Source organism: Haliaeetus leucocephalus, unplaced genomic scaffold (assembly GCF_000737465.1).
Source record: "Haliaeetus leucocephalus isolate CR32 unplaced genomic scaffold, Haliaeetus_leucocephalus-4.0 Scaffold228, whole genome shotgun sequence".
Lineage (NCBI taxonomy): Eukaryota > Metazoa > Chordata > Aves > Accipitriformes > Accipitridae > Haliaeetus > Haliaeetus leucocephalus.
Window position 1 is genome coordinate 16,668,437 of NW_010972664.1, and position 22,584 is coordinate 16,691,020.

Below are 22,584 nucleotides of genomic sequence, written 5' to 3' on the forward strand. Positions count from 1 at the left end.
TGAGACAGAAGTGCCCTTTTATTTTGTGACTATATTTTCCTTAGAGTAGAAAATACTAAATGAGAGACGTTAGGGCATAAATACAAATTCCACAAGACAGAAACAGACAACAAGGTTGATAAGAAAAAACAAATGAATGGAAGTGATGAAAAGTGACTACAGACCAGAAAGAAAGAGAATGGAAAGAAAGAACAGATGAAACCAATAACTTGAAAAGGATCTAAATGTTACGGAAAACAAATCAGTGAAATATCGAGAAGAAAAATAAGTAAAAAATGAGATGCCCCTGAGAATGGCAGGCTGGGGGAAGGAAAGCTATGAACAGGGAGCTATTCAGGAGTAAGTAACAAAGATCAGAAAATGAAGCATGTATTTAAATTGGCACCAACAAGAGAAAATGACTACAAATATGGCAAAAATATTTAATGCCCTGTAAAATACCAGCTTTATGCGTATAACAGGCTGGCTGGTATTAAAATGTTTTTCTAGCTCCAGGCTTCACTTGACATTAAGAATTCTTGGAAAGGTAGGCTAGAGCTCTTCTTTTTCTACTCCAGGCCTTTTCTGGACATGCTAGGAAGTACACGCTGCTTTTTCTGAGCAATCTCATGTGAGTGCCTCACTTTGACCAGCCCGTTAAGCATGCTTCTTCCATACCAACCTAGACTACAGAAGAGGGACGTAATCCTCGAACACTGGTGTGACCAAACACAGAACATACCAGCCCGGTACAATTGCTCCAGTAAATTACAGCATTTGTGAATACATGATGATGAGTTTTCCATATGTACCACAATCAAAGTAAGAACCATGACCTAATGAATAGACTCCTAGTGGGAACTCTTAGTTATTTCTATGCAGTATTTTAAGACCAGTTCGTGATTCAATTTCCTATTAAATATGCAATATTTAGCACATATATTTTATCCTTAAAAAGCCCTGAGTGTTAGAGTGACCCCCTTGAAAGTATGCTTCACATTTAACAGATAAGAAACAGGGTGAAGAAACCAGTATGCAATTGAAGTTAGTGAGAGGACTCAGTGTCGGGGTCAAGGGCAAATATCAAAGTTCACTTTGGCCTTGACCAAAATATACTGACTTGGGTTTTTTTATATGTGTTCCAGGTTCTCTCTGTTGGAAAACAGTCCTCCTGAAAAATGTCCTTAGAATACTGGGATACAAGTCAGCGAGTTTGGGTGGTTGTTTTTTGGTTGGTTGGGTTAGGGTTTTTTGGTGGTTACGCGGTTTTGAATACAATGCCTGCACTCTGACAGCCATTTGCTTGCTATATTGGTACAGTCAGATTCCAGGGTATGGCATGGTTACACGAGCTCCTTAGTAAACAGAACATAAAGCACACAGGAAAGGGGAGCTTTCCAAAACTTCACGGAAGCATGTTATATTTTATGTTTTCCTGATGGATAAACCATTATCCAGCTTCGCCCTGAGTTATGTAAAGGCAGGCCTGAAAGATGAGGGCACTAACCTGCAGATGTGCTCTCACTCTCTGTACCCATGGTGAATCGCTCTGAGAAATAGCTTGGGTTTGGTTTGGTTTTTGTTTGGGTTTTGGTTTTTTTTTTTATAAGTACTGTATAAATCATGGAAAAAAGACCCTGTGATTCACAGAACTGACATGCATGTAGTTAGCCATGATTTTGTAAAGACAGGCTTTCACCTGTAACACTGGAAGTTGTCCTAAATTTACAAAAGAATTTGCTGATAAAATGCCAGCTAAAATGACCAAAGTACAAAAAATCTTATTGTGGTGTTGTCAGCACACATACAAGGGGCTGCAAAGCAAGGGTCCTTTCTCACCTTTGTTACTACACCAAAACCTGTGGGACAGCATTTGCAGAAGTGATCAGAAACTGACAGTTTTTACCATGTTGTAGGCACCAAACTTCCAACAGGCACAGCACTTAAGCTAGAAACTGAAGTCAGACGGTGTTAATACTCTTGAAATACAACTTGAAATAGTGCATACACCCAGAAAATTAGCTCCCTGGTTTCTAACCCCCTCCTCCTCCTTAGTGTTATCATAATACTCATAAGGGTATGGCACCCAAAAATCATGAGTATCTGGATAATCTGAGCCACAGTGTATTCTTTTTTGCCACCTATAAATGCTCCATATAAAATTGATTTTTTTGTTGTTTTCTGGACAGCCCGTGGTCCAGATAATTCTGTCTGCATGTGGAAACACAAGAAGAAGAAACAGCAGCTCCCTGACAGCCTTACTGATGTATACTGCTGACCAACAATATGTAAAGCAAGTCTCTGATCATTTGCCAGAGTCACATCTGGGTGCAGAGAAAGCAGCAAGATCACAGAAAGAGATCTTTTCTTGTTCCTATTACCTGAATGGATTATGACATGTGTTTTACATTGGATAGGCAAATTGATTCAGATAAAATAAAAGCTTAAATGTAGTCTATTTCTTAAGCCATGCTTTCCTAAGGTTTGTTCAGATTCAGAGAGGTATATCTTACTTTCCTTTTCAAGCCTTCCTGCCTGCTGCCTGGGCTTATCAAAATATTTTCCTAGGGGGTTGAGTAGAGGAGAGTTTCACTATTTTTAGCTGTTTCTGCCTCTCTCTAAGTATCATGGGATATCATTATGAGAAAGAAGCTCATGAGTTCTGCGACCTTACAGGTGAGGAGAAGCAGCAATGAGAAAAGATTGTTTAAATATTAAAAATAGATTAAACCCAATTAGGAAAGGTTCATACCTTTTGTTACTTGCTCAGCATTATTTTAGAAGTATGTAAGGAGATACAGAGTCTTCCTATAGGTAAATATTGCACTTGAACTTGGGAGCACTACTTCTATTTGTAGGTTACTGGCCCCAAATCTATTGAATTTGCTTGGCATACTACCAGATGGCTTAATACGGACTCAGTAGCCTCAGACCAATTCCCTGCCACAAAGCATTCCCATGGCAAAAGCCATTAATGTATTGGGAATGCTGACAGTTCCTCTGGCAACCTCAGCAGTGGAGCCAGAAAGTCACTTAACATTCCATGCCTTCGATTTCCGTGTTTGCAAGTCAGGCTTTGGGCACATGGAGTGCTTTCTAATGCAGATTTGCCTGTGCAAACATAAACTCCTGCTATAATACAAGCCACACAAGAAATAAGAAGATATCCTGTAGTTATATCTTTGTGACTAACACTTATGTATCAAGAAGGGGTAGCTTGCACCAATGGAGTAAGGAGGGCTCCATACGCACCCAGGCATCCTTGCATAGACCCACAACAAGGCTTACAAAACTGTTCTTTGTGCTCATACTTAAGTTTTGTTTTCTTTTTGGAGCTTAACTCACTTTTATTAAGTTGCTCAATAAAATTTAATGGGATTGGAGTTTCATGCTGTGCTGAAGAGTTTACAATGTACAAAATACTGGCACTGAGAGAAAAAAATTACAAACTCATTAAAATATTTAGACATTGTACTGATGCAGCCACTTTCATTCAAGAATTTCAAAACCACATTCTGATCATTAATCACCACTCCCAGATGCCATGTATAAAAAGTATCACTGAACCAAATACAGATGAGACATAGCAAAGATGCTAATTGACTTGGCTGAGCTCATTTGCGACCTAATCCAAGTATTCTGTTCAAATACATGGGTATTGCTATTGCTGATGCCTTACAATGGATCCAGAGGATTGACTACAGCTCTGGAAAAGAATCGAGGAATTGACACCTCCACCCAGCCTGCTCTGGTCACCATACCTGACCTAATCCCAGAATGAACAAAGGGAATGTGTATTGTAGGTCTATGCTGAAAAATGGCTTAAAAGTTGTCACTGTATGATTTTATGGTTTTGATGGATCTTCCATTTCTAAGCAGATTTGCCATGTGCACACGCACATTTTCCTGTGGTTTCTTTCTTTTTCATATATCATTCTGGTAGTAATTCCCCAAGCCAGGTACCCTGAACCTGTCTGCAACCTGATAAAGGAAAAAAGAGGTGGCACATATCTGTGAGGGCACAGTTCAGCCTGGAGCCCCACTAATGTTGCAGACTGAAACAAAGAGATTCCTCTGGCTATAAGCCTGAGCTAAGTCTGCATCTCTAGTACTTAGGGACAGCAATCTTTCTGTATGAAGTCTGATACAGCACCACTGACAGGAAGTAAAATCTGTAAGCCATTTTGACCACCATCCTCTAGAGAGCTGTACCGGGGTGGAACAGTGAGTCAGTTGTGATAGGATGCCATTTGTTCCAAGCAGGAAGAAGGTGAAGGCAGGTTTTTTGGTAGTATAGGTGACATCCCACTTTCTGGGTAGCATGTTGCTGAGGTTCCTGTAGTCATCATGTGTTGCTCCCTATTGCTGACAGGGATACAACAAGGTAGTAACTGACAGGTTAGATCCAGGAATATGGCTGCAGTGCTTCAGATGCATGTGGACCTCCCTGCATGGACCCACAACAAACCTTGTTGGGAGACCATCCTTAATGCTCACATTTCTGGAATTTGTTTACTGTTCTGTATGCAAAGCATTTTTTTTAAGCATGGGGCACCTGTACATCTAAATGGCTTACTTTATTCTCAGACTTGTTTGTGGTAAAGATGTTACGGTCCAAGACAGAGTCCAGGGAGCACTGCAACAGCAGCTAAATGCCTTCTGGGGAAGCACACACTGCAGGGTGAACCCACAGGTACCATGCCACACACTGCTGCAGGTTCTTTCTGTGTCAAACCTTCCCAGGACAAGCACACATTCTTCACACAGATGCTGCGTATTTCAATTTCCATCCTACATAAATTTTCAATATAAAGTCAAGAAATCATGTACATGCATTACCCAAATTCTTATAGACCATTTCACTTCTTGGAAAAAACCCAACACAGTCTGAAATGGGGATTTTTTTTTTATTTTTTTTTAAACTTTGCTCCCCTTTCTCAGTGACTTCTGCTGGAATGAGGAAAACAGCTAGTCTTAGGAGGTCAAGATTTTATGCTAATCTGTCATACAAGGTGTAAAGCATGTAAATGTTGTTCCAGAGGACTCCTTCAGAAGCTGTTAATTCCGATAATGTCACTGTCTAAGATCTGGTCAAAACTTACAGATTGCCCACTGTGAAAACCCATGGGAAACTCACACCAGAAGAATGGCTGCTGGTACAGCAATGCTCCTTTCAAAACAGAAGGGAGAGCCAATAGGTTGATGGCATCTGTTCTTGACTTAAGACAAGTTTATTATTTTAAACTGCTTTTGAGAATTGCCCCGCATTTTGGTTGGTAAAAATAGCAAGCTCTGCAAAGACACAACATAAGAATTACAATAAATAACCCATTTTAAAATCATTGGTCTTATTGTTCCTTCACAAGTCTAAAACCCGAAGAGAAATTTGCTTAGGGCCATGGTATCATTCACACTAGTATCCAAAGCATTAACAAAATAACTATGTTTGTGTATTTGTAAGTAATTTCGCCTTAGTCTGAGAAAGCAACTCTTAACTGGGAGAGGTTCAGGAAAAGGCGGTTAAGAAGTTACTGCCAAAGACTCACATGTAACAAATGCCCCTCTGTGTTAAAAGTGTATTAAGTAACAGCAAGACCTTTCTGTTTTTGGAAACTGTAATTTTCATCTAGCTATCAGTTCCTCAGAGATTATTACAGATGATCTTTGGCCCGCTCAATGGGACTCATGGTATGTGCTTGTGCCATCAGAAACAGGCCTCTATAATAAATGCTGTACCTTGAACTGAACTTCACAAGCAAACTGGGGTCTCTTCAAAGTGCAAGGAAAGCACCGCTGTAGTTTTCACAGTCCCTCACACTGAACCTCACAGAAAATATCACTGCATCCAGAAGGATCATGTAGGAGAGAGGTTCACAGATCTCATTTCTACTGTGTATTATCAATTGCTGTGTATGCTAAAGGTGTTAGGTGATGAGGATCCTGCAATGAGATACTCTGCTGTTAGCTTATTTTGCCAACCAGATAATGTCTTCCCAGCTCCTACACCAGAACACACACGTCCTCCTCAAACCTTGTCAAGGCTTTTATGCAGCAGAAGGATTAGGAGTCAAGGACAGAAAAGGAAGTTACAATTTGAAAAAAAAAATATGCTCAGGAGAAAACATAGCTGATGTGCCTCTTTGTTGTTGTGAATCCAGTTGTATAACATCTTCTGAATGCAATTGCCATGCCATTTCTGCATGCCAAGAAAGAACTGCAGTATGGACACAGGTGGGCAAAGGAAGGACTAACAGATCTACTGCCATGCAGGTTACGCATGCAAGAGCAAGGGATGTTGTTCTTGCCTTTTAGCAGGAGGAACAAGTGCAGCTCCCACTTCTGCTTCACTGACAGCAGTTAATGGGTGTTTCTCTGTAGATTGTTTCGGTGTCTAGACAAGACACCGATGCAGAGCTCCAGGGAGATTTTTTTCTTTTATATTTCTTCATCTTCTTAGGTATTGCATAACTTTGTGGCTGATGTAATGGAACAACCACAGGACAGGCAAACACTGACAGCTCCACCACACCATAAGGCACGAAGAGTCCAGGTCTACAGGTAGAGTCAAGTATTGTGGCCCATGATCAGTCGGAAGCCAAGAACAAGGGAATCGGAGATAAGTAGGGTTTAGCATAAGGCAAACCCCTTATACTTTGTCCTCCCCAGTGAGGACAGTTATCATACTGCAGTGCTGGGATTATCACATGAGGTAGGAAGGCCTGACTCAGACCATGCTAGCTGAGCAGAACCTGTAGCACAGAGGTAAGAAAGAAGAAAAAGAGGACAAGGGAGAAACTGGCCAGACTCAGGGTTCATTGCTTCACCTTACTGAGTGTCTTCTGTATTTGTAACTACAAAATGGTGCCAACTAGACACCAGGGTCAGAACTGGAAGGGATGTGGCTGACTACAGCCAGCTGCAGACCCACATGTAAGTGCAAGTTCTCATACTCTGCTACCAAAAGCATCCTGGTATATCTTTAGTCTACACAGCTGCACCATCTTTCTCCTTCAGACAGAGAAAGCAGACAAGTTACTTGATTCCTAAGAGCTACAAGGCATGTGAGAATCCAGTCCCAAATCTTTTGATGATGCTCAGGCAATATGAAGAAGCCTTGAAGTGAATTTAACTTACACTGATTCTCTGTGGCCCTTCACTCTACCAAAGGAGAATAAAGTCTCCCTAGATAAATTAGGAATTAGGCCTATAATGGCTCTGAATTTCTTCTGGAGTATTGGTTTTTGAAATCTTCTTATGAGGGCAAGGAAGGTCCGTGATCACTACTGGCAGGACCATAGGATAAAACAGACTGAACAACCTACTGCCCAGCAAGATGGTGGATGAAGCTAGTTTTGCTCCTACATCATAAATCCAAGGCAAAAGGCAAACCTCTGAATGTATCAGCTGAAAGAAGGATGAGTTTTAGGTCTCTTTTATAAACAGTAAAAAAATTCACAAAGTATGTAGAGGAAAGTTATGATTACACATGATTATATGCATCACAAAAAACTTCAGATAAGTGTACTTCTTATTCAGAGGTGGAGCATAAGTAGCAAGCAACAGGAGGCAGTCAATATTTGTATTGAGACTTCAAATATGAATTGACAAATTTATACTTGGGGAGCTTTCTTACCTCCTTCCCACCTCTCAAAACAGAAATACATTCTCAACCTAATGTCAATGTTACTTACAGTGAGGAACTTGAATCAAGTAAAAAATAAGTATTTTTATGCCAACATCAGTGAAAAATAGGTACTTTTCAGTAAAAAATAGGAGCTTTGAACTCTGTAAAGACTTGTTTTATCAGTTGTTGCCTGGGAGGACTATACTATGATGGAATTAACTTTATCACAGCTTGAACGAAACAAATATAGGTCCAGTAGTTCCATGGCAGGTGTTAGCTTTGCCAATATACTACAAATGTGATGCACTGAAGCATTGCCAGAGCTATAGCCTTTTGTATCAACTATTCACGTTAAAAGGTCCTGGAAACAAACCTGCCTTTTGCCATTGTATCTCTGACACTATTAAAGCCAGGCAGAGAAAAAGTGAGAGTGAATTTATTCCCAGGCTAAGTGAGCTAGATGATTAGCTCCTTTGACTGCTGAAATCCCAAAACAACTCTTTGACTGAAAGGCAACAAATATTTGGAAGGGATCCTGGCTTGGAAACTGATTTTCCTCCTGGAATTACATGATACTGAAGAGATATTAAAAGGGGTAAAATTCTTTATATTATGTGGGAAATCAACCCAAACATTTAGAAAATCTAAAATACTTTTCAGTCTGAGCTTCAGAAAGAAATTGATAGGCAAACCCTTTTACAATTGCCCAGAATACCAGTGGTTGATTAGACACTACTTGATCGGTCTGTGATTTAAAGGAAATCACAAACCTCTCTATAATTAATCAACTGGGAGAGGCCACTTATACTCAGGCAAAAGTAGAGAAGGTTCAGTGCCCTTGTATTAAGCAAGAAAACAAAAGAAACCATCAGGATTCAGAGATGGATTTGGCCCTAGGTGTGTACTGTAAACAGCAAGGAGAAAAACAGAAAGGAGGAGACAAACAGCATGGCAAAGCACCAGCTTTTTAGATTGCAGCTTGCCAGAAAGACAGGCATGGAGCTACAGGCCAAGTAACTGCTTTTGTTCAAATATGGTCAGATGAACACGATCTGTGTACATCCTTTATGCATAAGCAGGACTACCTCAAATGTGTACCCTACCATCATCAGGTTGTTTTTTCCAAATGGAAATAACATGTAGGAACTTTTTATTGCCTAATTGCTGGCATTTAAAAAGGGATATCAACTTTCCTTGCAAAAGGAAATAACTTTGTTAATTCTCATTTTCCCCACAAGAAACTAATTGTAAGATGATATGGTTAGCTATTTGGTTAAATGCCTACATTAAAAAAGGGGTATGAATTCAGACAGCTAACAGTCTAATATATTACATTCTGTATTGAACATAACAAAAATGACAAACCTCCTCAAAAACCTTCAGATTATAATCAGAGCAAGGCTGTTGAGCTCCGCTCCCAAAACAGTTTGCAAACAATAGTGATATCCACAGACCTAATAAAAGCTGTTAGCAAACATACCGAACATCACCTATCAATGCACCAGGAGGAAATAAAGTGAGAACATAATAAACCAAAATCAGCCAGTAGATTTGACTGGAATACAAGTGAAAGGCATCACACCACACAACTAACAACTCACAGTAAGGGTTAAGTGTCATGCAAGCATTTGGAACTGAGTATGGGGAACACAGAAAAAAAATGTATTCAGTAACTGGTCAGTTGGGGCTTTGACCTGGAAATTAATGAGACACAATAAAGGACCCTTGGTGTCATTTTTGCTGTCCCTTTTTGGAGCAGGAACTGGGAATTGCTAGCCAAGAGAAAGCCTGCCCCTTCAGATAACCATTGGGTTGCTCAGAATATAGTGTAATTATTTATAGGACAGCTTTCTCAGATGTTCGCAAAGTTCAGTATAGACCATTAAGAAACAGACAATACTTTAATTGCTACAGTGGTAGCTCTAGTATAAAAGGGGCCAACCACTCACCACTAACACAGTGCCAAAGGGTAAGGATAAAGGAAAGGTGGTTGTGGCCAATCTTTGTGAAACAGAGTTATTATTAATGTGGAAGTGAAATGATGGAAATGGCTTTCCCTGCTACTTCTTTTCTTTTTTCACAGTGCCTTGAGATGCCTTCTTAGTTTCCTATATTGTGCCATGGAGATGGTTTTGTTTGGGTTTTTTTGTTTATCCTGTTTCCATGTTCCCCAGGGAGAACAGACAGGTAGGCCTTCTTACCCAGTATCAACGGATTCCCCTCTACCATAGCATTTTAAACAGGTGTAATTTCTTTCGGATGTTGACTCTTCCTCATTTTTTCAGTCAACAAAAGGCGTATCCTGTTATGACTATGTTCTACTGATTCTATGCATTTGAACTTTCCCTAAACCTTCCTTTCTAGGGAAATTTCTAAAAGTGTGTGTGGCAGGTTCTTTAATTCATTTTTAGCTGTAGCACAATATTGTATTTGGCTGCCCGATTAAGACTAACATTTACATGACATTTAGGGCGCACTATTTTCTAGACTATCTGTCATGAGTTGATGGACGGCAAAAAAGCCTGGATGTGAAGTCTTATATATTCATCTGGAAGAAGGGAGTGGGGCTGCTTGGACTGGAGGGGGGGAGGAATCTGGGGCTTAGACAACCCTATTCTCCTGCATGCAAATGTGTGGGGGAAAAACATCTGAACAGAACTCATGTTACTGTCCTACGCCCAGATCCTTTATCACTTTAGATGAATACATCCTACTTAAAAATTTTGGAGTATCTTTTAACATTTATAGACTAAACCAACATATTTAAGAACTGTGGCTGGGAATTTCAAATTGAGTTTAAGGTATTCAGATCTCACCAAAATAGGTATTTGGCACCCATTTCCCTTTACAAATTCCACTCACTAACAGTACCTGCACACTATGGCAAATCAAATAAAAATTATTCCCTATAAACAAATTATTTCAGTCTGAAATTCTTCACATTGTTTTAACAACTTACTATATTTGATAGATGCTAATGTTAAGACAAAAAGATAAGAATTTATTTAAACACTCAACTCTATGTGGACTGTTGCTCATTTGCAATCTGATTTTCCCATGAGAACTTGAGAACTGCTTCTGAAACAACCCACAGGAAGCTCTACCCGTTTGTCAAAGTATACTGTCTGGTATTCATTTTAGCAAGTTTCAAAGAGAAAAAAAGAGACGGAAGGAAAAGGGAGGAGGGAATGGGTTTGCATTTTATCTTGATCCTTGTAACAGATATATAGCATTCTGTGCCGAATAGATAAATTTGATTTAAAAGCAAAAACTGCCCTATGATTTTGAACTCTGTGATGAGCTAAATTCCTAGCCCATCTAGCTAGCTAGTTAAATCAATAAAAACACAGGCAAGAGAACTGATCTGGAGATAAGCAGGAACACTCCTTACCTCTCTGCCTTTTCTCAGTTGCTCAACGAGAGCAACAGCACAGCAACAGCAGGTTACACAAGGCAGCTTTACAGCATGTATCTGTGTCTTACTTAGTATTTTGAGACTTGAAACTAACCATGCTCCATGCCAGATGGACAAGACAGAAGTAGCAAACAGCGTGGCCCTAATAGCTTGCCTTCTCCTCTACTTCCAAAATATCCCCATTATCCTTTTTACCCAGGTACATTTTCTTTCAGATGGTGAGTTATGCCTAACCATTGTGCTCAGAAACCTTTCCTGCTTGCCACACTAGAAGGTTTTTTTAACATATCTTCAGCCTATTTTGGCTTTTCGCAGAGCACAGGGAAGAACATGTAGATGTACAAAAAAAGATATGTTCCTGCTGAAATCACAACAAATCACATTATCTTCCACCTCTGCCACTTTATGTCCATTCAAATCTTCCATTTGAAAATGCATATTACAGATGACTTGCATGTACAAGCATGTCAACCCAAAGCAACATACACCCTGCCACACACTCTATTGAAAGTTTGATTCATTCTATACATGTGCGTATAGTTTATTTTCAAACTATAAATTTAAAACTATAAACAAAATTACAAAAAAACAATAAATTTTTTTAAAAGCTTTTAAAACAAATAATAGAGTCAAACACTCAAAAACTGGGAAATGTCAAAGGCAAGGTTAAGTTAGTCTAGTTCTGCATGTGCATGATGACAGCATGCTTAGTTATGTGATCCTATCTTTTTTTCTTGGGACCATTACAGTCTTTGCCATATCTCCTCAATCTTCCTGCCTTCTGCCTCATCTTTCCTAGTAAGGCTTCTTCCCAGGCTTTTCTCTTTCCTTCTTTTGGGCTTTTCAGGCTTGTCCTCTTCATTGTTTCTAGATAGTCTATCCTCAGGCTGGGCAACTCTGAGAACGGCTGCTCTACCGCCACTGTGGGACACAACTGGTTTGGGTAACAGTGTGAGGCTGTTAGGGCTGCAGGTCCTGTTTCTGTACCTGACTTAGTAAATTGTGTTCAATGGATGTGAACTCTGGCCTCCGTATGTTCCTAAACCTTTTCCTGACTCAGAGGTCTTCCTCACAGGAAATATAAATTTTACTGATCTTTGGCTATGTTTTGTGGCAGTGCAAATCTGTGAAATATGCTGGACTACATGAAGGGTGAATGTTTTCTAAGCACCCATTTTCTTCCCTGCAGTCATGTGGGACTATGTGAGCCAACGATGCAGAAAGTGTTAGCAGAGGTGTATAACAACAATAAAGTTACTGGCCTCTAAAAAAAGAAAAAAAAAAGTACCCTGAGTTGTCTTTGTATTATTGATCTGTTTAGGTCTGTCAAATAATTTTCTTTGACAAATTTCTTTTCCATTACATTATTTGTCCTAAAAATTGAACTATAGAACAGGGTTCCCCCCCCATATGTAGCATCTTATTTTTTTCCTGGCTAATGCTCTGCCATTTATTTTGGAAGGAGACTCTAATTAGTGAAGGGTGCAAGACTGAACCATGCGTGTCACTCAGAGTTGCCAGGGAAAAATACCCAGCTCAACAGGCACAGTGGTATTCTATTGAGTAGAATATATGATATGTTGCAAGATATAGTCTCTGCCTGCAAAGGAATAATAAGTCTTTATGTGTTCTGTAAAGACTGAAAACTCAACGTGAGAAAATGTCCCCTATAAAAATAATACACACTGCAGTTTGTTATCTTGGCATAAGTCAGCATAAGTCAAAGCTTAAAAAAGAAATACATTTTTTTTTTATCAGAGATGGATGCAGGAATTAGAAAGCTTTATTTACACATGACATTACAATCTCTTATGCTGGTAAGAGCCATCTGAAAACAAGTCCCCATATGAGCCCTATTCTCAGTCTTCCATTTCCTTAGACAGAGTCTATAGCTATGTAATAGCTTTATATTAAAAAAATCTTATATACCTCCTTTGTTTAGCTTTGTATTGCCCTTGTCACCTTCTGCACTATTGTTCTTCCTATGTTGCATCAGCCTTTGCACTAAAATATGAGCTCTCTATGGAACTGGATTTCTTTCTTCAGCTTTGCATTAACTGCATTTTGAATACCCTCAGGATATAAACTACATGCATACCCATACAAAAGAAAAAAAGGTTAAAATCATATTAGTTATAATCCAAAGCGTTAAAAAAACCCTAGGAAATGCCAAAATGAAGACTGCCCAAGTGACATCAGGATGCCCCTAAAAGAGGGTAATAATCATTTTCCAAAATGTCTCAAAACTAACTGCTGAGAGCAAAGGAAAAGAAACACTTGGGACTCACAGGTTCAAAACAACATTCAGGAGAGCATTGTTTAGATAGACTGATCCCTTAGGGCTTGTTTCCATCTCATTTCTTCTTGCACCTCCTCCTCATGGCTTTCCTCTTACCCTAATGCTTCAAATCTTTGCTTCAGAGAATGAAAGACTCTAGAGATTCCTGATGGACTTATGAAAAAAATCAACAATGGAGAAAAACAATGCAGTTTTCCCTAATCTTGTTCTTGGAAACATCTGTACCATTTAATCTGAAACATTAAAACAAAAAATTCAGGCTAAGGCAGACATGGAAAATATCAGTATAAACAGTTCAAATTTGGCAAAGTTAATTCAAATGAAAATAGAGCCTTATAAAGGGATCTCTTCGTAAACCTTGAATTTAAGGGGGGGGGGGGCATTTAACAACTTTGCATGTAATAAAAGGCTATATAAAAACCAGTATAATGACTCTACATAACAAGCATCACAGAAATGCGTTATGCATTTTTGGTGGATGGTATGGCCTTTCTAAGCTCAATTTACATGCAAGTAAGAAATAAAAGATTGTCCAGACTTAGAAAAAAAACAGATTAGTAATGACAAAGTAAAGACAAATCTGATGAAAACCTTAGAAATCCCAAGCCAACTATTACTTTAAAAAGCAAAGGAATTCAAGGAGTGAGTCAGTTTTTAATTGCTGGCAGTAATCAGCATGAGTGAGAATTTCAGTCTAGAAGAAAATAATGCCACAAATTGGCAATGCACCAGCTGTGTTTGTCAGCTTAGAAGCGCTTTTTTTGGTCATTGAAAACCTACAAGTAGGACTCTCCAGCTCAAATGTTATTTCTATCTTAACAGATAAACATGTAACCTCGAAATCTATCAGGTACACAGACAACTAAAAATCTTCACAGGCAAATCACTTAGAAATGCATTAGGTATTAAGTGGATTGCATTTGTAACAAATTCCGGTATCTGTCAGAGCCAAATGTTTCCTTATCTTTTTGTTTATGCACAAAGAAAGATAAAAATATTTAGAACAGACAGAAGTATGAGCCCAGAATATGTGCCATGGGAAACCTAAACCTGAACACAACTAAAGGATCATCCAAAAGGGACCAACCCAAAGAATCCCTCCATCACACAGCAGTTGAAGAGGAAAAACAGATGGGACTTACTGACATAAAAGAAGTCTACTGAGTGTCCTGGGAGACACAGAGACACTTCAAGAAAACTTCTGTGTTACAGGAATATTCCAGAAAAAAAATCTATTTTATTTCTAACACAGCCTCTGTTCTGGTATCCAGCACATAGCCTACGCAGTGGGACTTGTAGTCAAGTAACTAGTACTGGGGAATTAAGCCACCTGCAGATGCTTTTCATTCTTAGGACTGTAACACCCCCTGCACATTGGGCGTGATGAGTGGGTCATTTCAGAAACTTGATTCCTCCCTCTGTAGTTGCATGCAGGAAGCTGTTAAGGAACTTCACTGTTACAGAGGGAGTCAGCAACAACAAAAATGAAGCAGTCTCTGCCTACTGTCTGGCTACCCTGGAATGGCAAAACTTCACTGACCCACTCAAGAAAACAGTGAATCCCCAAATCCTACCCCTGAAATTTATTAGAGTGGTTAGCTCGTGGGACAGCCATTTTAGTCAAGGCACTATGATTTCTCTCACTACAGCTAAAGCAGATATATAAAAATGAGATCAGTCTCACCTGAAGCCAGTAAGAAACTACTGGCCCCAGTTTAAGTAGTTCAGAGGAATAAGTCTTACATGGGTTACATGAGCAGCACTTGGCCAACATCAAGTGCCAGTCAGCTGCATCTAGTGTGGAGAGAGGTCCCTGAAAACCATAGCACTGACCTGCTAAGTGATACCAGAGTATGAGATACATCTTGTGATGAGTCAATCTTGTGGTAAAGAATGAAGCTCAAACAAACTCCCTCTCTCCCCTAAAATTTGAAGGGCTGTCACCTTAGGTCAGAAAAGGAAAGGAAAGAAAAGTTTGCATTTTAGGGCAATGAAATTACAGTCCCTTCTTACTCCATGTGCCTAATAATATGGTATGTGTCTGCTTCCTGGCTGGATGAACAAAGCTTAGAATCTGAATCAGGGGAAATACATCTGCCAATATAAGCCCCACAACAAACAGGTAAGTATAGACCCCTAAACCTGCTAACCAGCGTTCCCCACTATTCTTCAGTATTGATTAAATTTTGCTGTTTCCATATGCTATTTGGCCAGGAAATTAATTTAAAACAAGGAGGGTAAATTCATCTTCCTGTGTAAACTGTGTTCATTTGTTAATTTGTGCTGGCATCCAGGCGTTTGTCCAGCTCTCACAGGTAAGCGCTGAATCTCCCAGAATGGATCTATAAGTAGATTCCCCATTGGACCTGGGAAGAGTCAACACTCCCATTTATTCAACAAGTGCTGGTCTCTCTGTCAGAGCACGGAAGTCCTACAGATCCAGTGGAATATACTTCCTTCAAATGGGTTCCTGAAAGTCTGTTTTTGTTATAAGTATCTGGCAGTGCAACTTGGAAAATCCAAATCAAATTTCCTCCTACTTAATTCATTACAAAAGCAAAAATCAAAGCCATTGTAAAGTCCAATAGAAAGTCGTCTTAATTCTAGTCAAGTGACAGGCTTTCCCCTCACCTTATCAAGTGTGTGAAGTTTCTTTTTTATGAGATTCTTTTTCATCTTCACAGACCAAAAAAATGTCTTGCAGTTATTCATTTAATCACAGTACTTGATTTGCAATAAGGTCATATATAGTGTCTTTCTTACAATTCCTGGAGAACCACATGGCTTTGAAATGGAGACTGAACCAGTATTAGTATCTGTTTTCACTTATCCCATTCTAAAGTTCCTTTTTACTTAAGCTGTGGCTGGCTTGCTTGGCATAAAACTTCCTACTCACAGTGCTCATCAGTGTTTTCAGCCAAATACTGAAGGTGGGGTACAGTTAGCAAGCTTGGCATCTGAGTAAGTATTCTAGGCTAAAAAGCAAAATTTAGCTACTAATTTGGGGTCCATCTTTTTTTTTTCCTCTCACCTAAGACCAGACATTAGTCACTTTGTATGAAAACTATTCATGTGCTTAAAGCTAAGCATCATTTCAAGGAACTTGCTGTTTGGCACATATAATTCTTTTGTAATATGACTTTATAAGACCCATTTACACTATATCGCCTCTAGTTTTCCCTCAGCAACTCCTCCTCTCAGACCTCACAGAACAAAATGCATATGGAAGTTACCCAGGCAACAAAAACAATGAATCCAACTTCATATGCTTTATACCTGAACCAAAGAATGTGTATGGGCAGTTGGATAATGTGTTTGCATGGATCTCCACTGGAAATGTAGTGGATGCATGCCTCTAAAATCCTTACAGAAGAGGGAGGTCCAGATAAAAAACAGGGTACATAAGACTACAGTCTAGGTCATTATACCATTGTGCTAGCTGTAGTACTTGCATTACTATCTCATAAGAGTGTCTTCAAGGAGACTATGTAATTTTTTGTGTCAATGCTGGGCATGCTAAATTGAGTACTGTAATGAGTATTACTCTTAATATTTGTTTATTTTCAGACTGTGAACTTAGGGCCACTGAATTGCTTCTCTAGAATCTGTGAAAGGTGAAAAGGAAACTTATAGACAGTGTAAACTAGACTGCAATCTTGATATGAAAGGGTAAAAAAATCAGTGTTGAAAACAATTGCTCAAAATGAATAAATGGTTGCAGATCACAAAAGATAGACATCCACCCTTACAATGGTGTTTTGCAAGAAGGCTCTTCACACAAGGAAAAATTAACAGTTTACATTCCTATTGAGATATAAGCACTCTAACATTTTATTTTTAAAATAAAACCACGCCTTTCTATCCTAAAATTAATAATCATAGTTTCACTGTTTTAAAAAGTACAAACCAGATTAGGTGAAATATAATTTGTGTTTAGTTTTGTGAACAATTAGATCTTAACAAAATTAACTAATTTCTAACATGCCAAGCTGCTCTCTCCTGGATACGCTGCTGTCAGTTTCCATTTTTCTTGGAAGAGTTTGGGGAGAATATTAATTTTTGCAAATATTAAACACAATTACAAAAAAGAATTTTTTTTATGGTTTGCAGGAAACACAAAACAAAGAAACTGAAACAAAACCCACCCTCCTCCAAGACCTGAAGTGTTGTCAGCTCTGTTTACAAGATTTTATTTAAAAAAATAATTAAATTATATTTCCATATACATTGTCACTTTGAGTTAAAAGAATATTAAACTTTTTATTTCAAATTTCAAAATTGTTCTCTTATTCTACCACAGATGACAATCTGATTAATCTGGATGGCCTTAATTAGCATTTTTTGGCAATAATAATATATTTTTTAAAAGTGATATTCTGAAAATTTTTGTAATCCACCTCGAGTTGTGCGTGTGAAACTGCATGTGCATAAAGACATGTTCTGCAAAGCTGGTGTGAAGAGAACTGTATGAAAGCTATGCTGTTTATAGCACAGTTCCTCAGATGTAGATATACAGAAGACGACATTAACAAGAGAGCAGTTGCCAGTGATTCTCACACTAGCATAGCCCTCTGTACCATTTGCAGGACACCTAGTGCAGCATCAGAATTCAAAGACACTTAAATTTGCTTATGGAAACAAATGAAAGCTCTGGATTGTGACTTATTTCTGCTTCGCTCCAGCTTATATTGCTGAACCTTTTACAGAAAGCAAGAGAACTAAACTGAGAGAAGCCTGAAATCATCCATACAATCTGACTAAACCAGGATTAGGGTGCTAATTTTGGTCTCCTTGAAGAAGTGAACACAGTTCTGGTCTGATGACATGTGCTGTGTATCTGTGCAGCCACTTCTGTGGCAGCTGAACAGAGTATGAGCTAGGACATCACCAAGAGCAGCAGGATGTGGCCTTTACTCTCTTCGCACTTCTCCCTGACCAGCTTGTATACCTGCAAACCAGTAAGTTTAGTAGACTTACTCCTCAGCCAGCCATTGCAGCTCATAAGTAGTATGGTAAACTTGTAGCCAAATCACAAAAGCTCTCTTATCTTCCATGGAGCAAACAGCTTTCAAGAAGGAGGTAAGTTTGTAAAGAACAAAGAACATTTCTCATGCTCAGTGTTGCCTTAACTGTGTGGCCTCATTGTGCATCTAAACCTAGACAGCTAAGAGACTTCATAGCAAAAGCATTTCCCATATTCTTTGGTGTAAGATAGGACTTTTCCAACACTGCAATAAGTATTGCAAGCCAGTGCTCTTTAACAAGCTGCATACACAGTATGAAATCTGTATATCCCCATTTGCAGTTCACACACAGTGCTAATATCAGATTTAACCAGGGCAAGTTGGAAAACCCATTAAGCAATATAAAACAGTGACTACAATTTGAAATAGAGCTTCATAAGTCCCTAAAAAAGCACATACAATTATCAGGTTGTAAAAGAGACTGAAATGCAATTGGTGTTGATATTTCTTCTGAGACGGTAGGTTTATAGAAGTGCTTAAGTATGTGTTTACTGGAAGGATCCCAAAAGGAGATAGCGGTGGAACAGAAGTCCCCCTTCCTTCCAATTTTTTTCTTATGCTCATCTACCCAATAGTGGTTGATCCCTAGGTTGTAGATGAGATGCATACCTTTTCATTGTAAATATTAAAAATTTGTTAAGAAGAAAATGCAAGTTCTTTACCATACACAAACTGATTTTCCATTATAAAGCTGACAAATATATTAGCCAAGCTTCTTGGCAGATAAATATAATGGGATGATATACAGAGAGGTCTTCAATGATCCACCGGTTTAATGAAAGGCATGAGGTCATTCAGAGATATTAGACTGTCACTTAATCTAGCTCATCTGGTACATAAATCTCCACTGTATCCCTCTCTGTGAATGCTGAAAACGGATATAAAAGGTGAATTAGGAGTTTCTGCTGTTAGCACATAGATTTGTGGCCTTATATAGTATTTCTGTAAAGAGTATAAAGTTTGTATCCAGTGCTGTGATCTCTCCTGTTGCAAGTGGTAATATATATTGCTTTTTCAAGTAGTTTAATCTGGGAAGGATAATGCAGCACCAGTGCCTGTTCTGTCTTTTGATTATCTTCTCTTGAATCCTTGCCAGTGGACATACATAATGTGAAATCAATCAAACATATGGAAAGAAATAAGGGAAAACATCAGAAAAGCAGAGTGCTTAGGTTTCAGATCTTGGTCTTGCCATCTGAACCCTGGTTGAAACCATAAAGGATGCAAGCTATGATACTTGAGTGCACCCTCAGTAAGTTTGCAGACGACACCAAGCTGGGAGGCAGGGTTGATCTGCTTGAGGGTAGGAAAGCTCTACAGAGAGATCTGGACAGGCTGGATCGGTGGGCTGAGGCCAATCGTATGAAGTTCAAGAAGGCCAAGTGCCAGGTCCTGCACTTGGGTCACAGCAACCTCATGCAGCACTACAGGCTTGGGGAAGAGTGGCTGGAAAGCTGCCCAGCAGAGAAAGACCTGGGGGTGCTGGTTGACAGCCAGCCGTGCCCAGGTGGCCAAGAAGGCCAATCGCGCCAATCGCATCCTAGCCTGTATCAGAAATAGTGTGGCCAGCAGGAACAGGGAGGTGGTTGCTCCCCTGTACTCGGCACTGGTGAGGCCGCACCTCGAGTACTGTGTTCAGTTTTGGGCCCTTCACTACAAGAAAGACATTGAGGTGCTGGAGCGTGTCCAGAGAAGGGCAACCAAGTTGGTGAGGGGCCTGGAGCACAAGTCTTATGAGGAGCGGCTGAGGGAGCTGGGGCCGTTCAGTTTAGAGAAGAGGAAGCTGAGGGGAGACCTTATCGCTCTCTACAACTACCTGAAAGGGGGTTGTAGTGAGGTGGGTGCTGGTCTCTTCTGTCAGGTGGCTGGAGATAGGATGAGAGGAAATGGCCTCAAGTTGTGGCAAGGGAGGTTTAGGTTGGATATTAGGAAAAATTTCTTCACCAAAAGGGTTGTCAGACATTGGAATAGGCTGCCCAGGGAAGTGGTTGAGTCACCATCCCTGGAGGTATTAAAAAAGCGCGTAGACAGGGTACTCTATAACATGGTTTAGTGGGCATGGATGATGGTTGGACTCAATGATCTTGAAGGTCTTTTCCAACCTAAATGATTCTATGATTCTATGATTCTATACTGGCCTCTGCACTCTAATTCACTGCATGTCTGAAGATGTTTGAAGCCAATAGCCCAGTGTGGATGAGGTGTTGGGTTTGGTTTTGTTTTGTTTTGTTTTTTAAGGGGATTGACTGTTAAAACCGTGGTTTCAGACCCACCTCAAACCGAAGCATATTAACTTGTATCCACTTTTCTCAGGATTCCCAAACCAGAAATACAAAGGCTGCAGAAACAACAGGTATTTTTATGTTTTCTACAAAATGAGATGTAAGGGTAGGATAGTGTGTCCAAGCATTCAGAGAAGAGAATGGCAGAGCTGGACTTCAAATCTGTCAGTTTTCCTGGCTGCCAATATAATGCTCCTACACTATACAAGTGCCTCTGTCTTTCTGCTTTCTCAAAGGCTGCCGCTGTTATACTCAGCACCTTCAGGTCTGTCCTGGTTTCAGCTGGGATAGAGTTAATTGTCTTCCTAGTAGCTGGTACAGTGCTATGTTTTTGAGTTTGGTATGAGAAGAATGTTGCTAACTAATGTTTATTCTAAAGTCAAGGATTTTTCAGCTTCTCATGCCCAGCCAGCAAGAAGGCTTGAGGGGCACAAGAAGTTGGGAAGGGACACAGCCAGGACAGCTGACCCAAAGTGGCCAACGGGGTATTGCATTCCATGTGATGTCATGCCCAGTAAATAAACTGGGAGGAGTGGGAGTGGGGGGATCGCCGCTTGGGGACTAACGGGGCGTCGGTCGGTGGGTGGTGAGCAATTGCATTGTGCATCACTTGCATATTCCAATGCTTTTATTATTACTATTGTCATTTTATTAGTGTTACCATTATCATTATTAGTTTCTTCTTTTCTATTCTATTAAATTGTTCTTATCTCAACCCATGAGTTTTACTTTTTTTTTTCGATTCCCTCCCCCATCCCACTGCAGGGGACGGGGGGAAGTGAGTGAGCGGCTGCGTGGTTCTTAGCTGCTGGCTGGGATTAAACTACGACAAGGTCTCTTTCCACATGCCTAATGCTGGTACTCCAGGAGTCAGTATCTCTGTGCATGTGTTGTCCTACACACCTATAGCCATGCCCGTCATGACGGCATTGGGTAGATTCAAGTATGTTGATGCCTGTACTTGTAGTCAATTGCCTGTTTTTATGAAGGTAAGAAGACAACAGCAGTTAAGATATACAAACTGCATGAATACAGTCTATTCATGATTTCTCCTAAGGATCTAAAGTGAATTTAGTGGGGTTTTTTTGATGGTGACAGCAGTGCTGCAAAGACCACACTTGTTCTGGTCTCCCTGTCTTCGTCTATAGTGCCTTGACTACTATATGGAGACTAGTGAAACTATAGTTAGTCTGTGTATCCAGCAGGCATCTTCCTGATGTCTTTATGGATCACAGACAAGAAAAATTTAATGTGGCCTTGATAAATTCCTGAGCTACATATCCTTTTCAGCAATTCCCATTTGCAAGTGGAAAAAACCATATCCTAAATAGATATGCCACCATTCTTGATGTTCTCAGCAGGCCACCCAATGGAAATCAATGAAGATGGTTGAATAGTCAAGCTCATTATTTCATTTTGTTCCTAGTTTATGTGTGAACTGTTCTTACACGCCCCCTTCCCTGACTGTGCCCCTTCCTCAGGATAACTACAGCATCACTTTCCACTGAGCAGAGAGGATGATGAGATGCCAACTTCCCAAATGCTTGCAACAGCTCTTGCACGTGGTCCTGGGAATGACAACAAGGAAACTGATAGAGTGATTAGTCAATACTGAGACAGAAGATAAGGCTACACAGAGTACTGATGCGCAGTCCTCTTGGAAGGATTTAATAAGAGACCAAGGAGACAATGTCACCTGACTTAAGTCTACAAGGATTGAAAGTTAGTCTTCCTAAAACAAAGATATAAGACCAAAAGTGCTTTTCCTGTCTTGAAGGCACCTATCTTCCTACACCCTCACTTCAGGTCTGGCTCCTTTGGGCTGACAGCTATGAACATCAATTGGCCATCCAAATCCATTTTCATTAGTTTGGTGCATCTCTCTGATACCAACAATTTGTGAAACACCACACTTAAAAACTCAAACCTAGACTTCGTTACTGAAGTTTTTTCTGACACGG

The 22,584-nt window shown here is 39.8% G+C and overlaps 1 protein-coding gene across 1 annotated transcript in view; it reads right to left on the minus strand.

Moving 5' to 3' along the window:
• Positions 1–21,545, minus strand: part of DCBLD2 (discoidin, CUB and LCCL domain containing 2) — a 176,933-nt gene extending 155,388 nt beyond the window's left edge. Inside the window, exon 1 of the mRNA XM_010567668.1 lies at positions 21,527–21,545. Coding sequence (XP_010565970.1) covers positions 21,527–21,545 — 19 coding nt within the window. The remainder of the gene's footprint in view (positions 1–21,526) is intronic.
• Between the last annotated feature and the right edge of the window lie 1,039 nt (positions 21,546–22,584).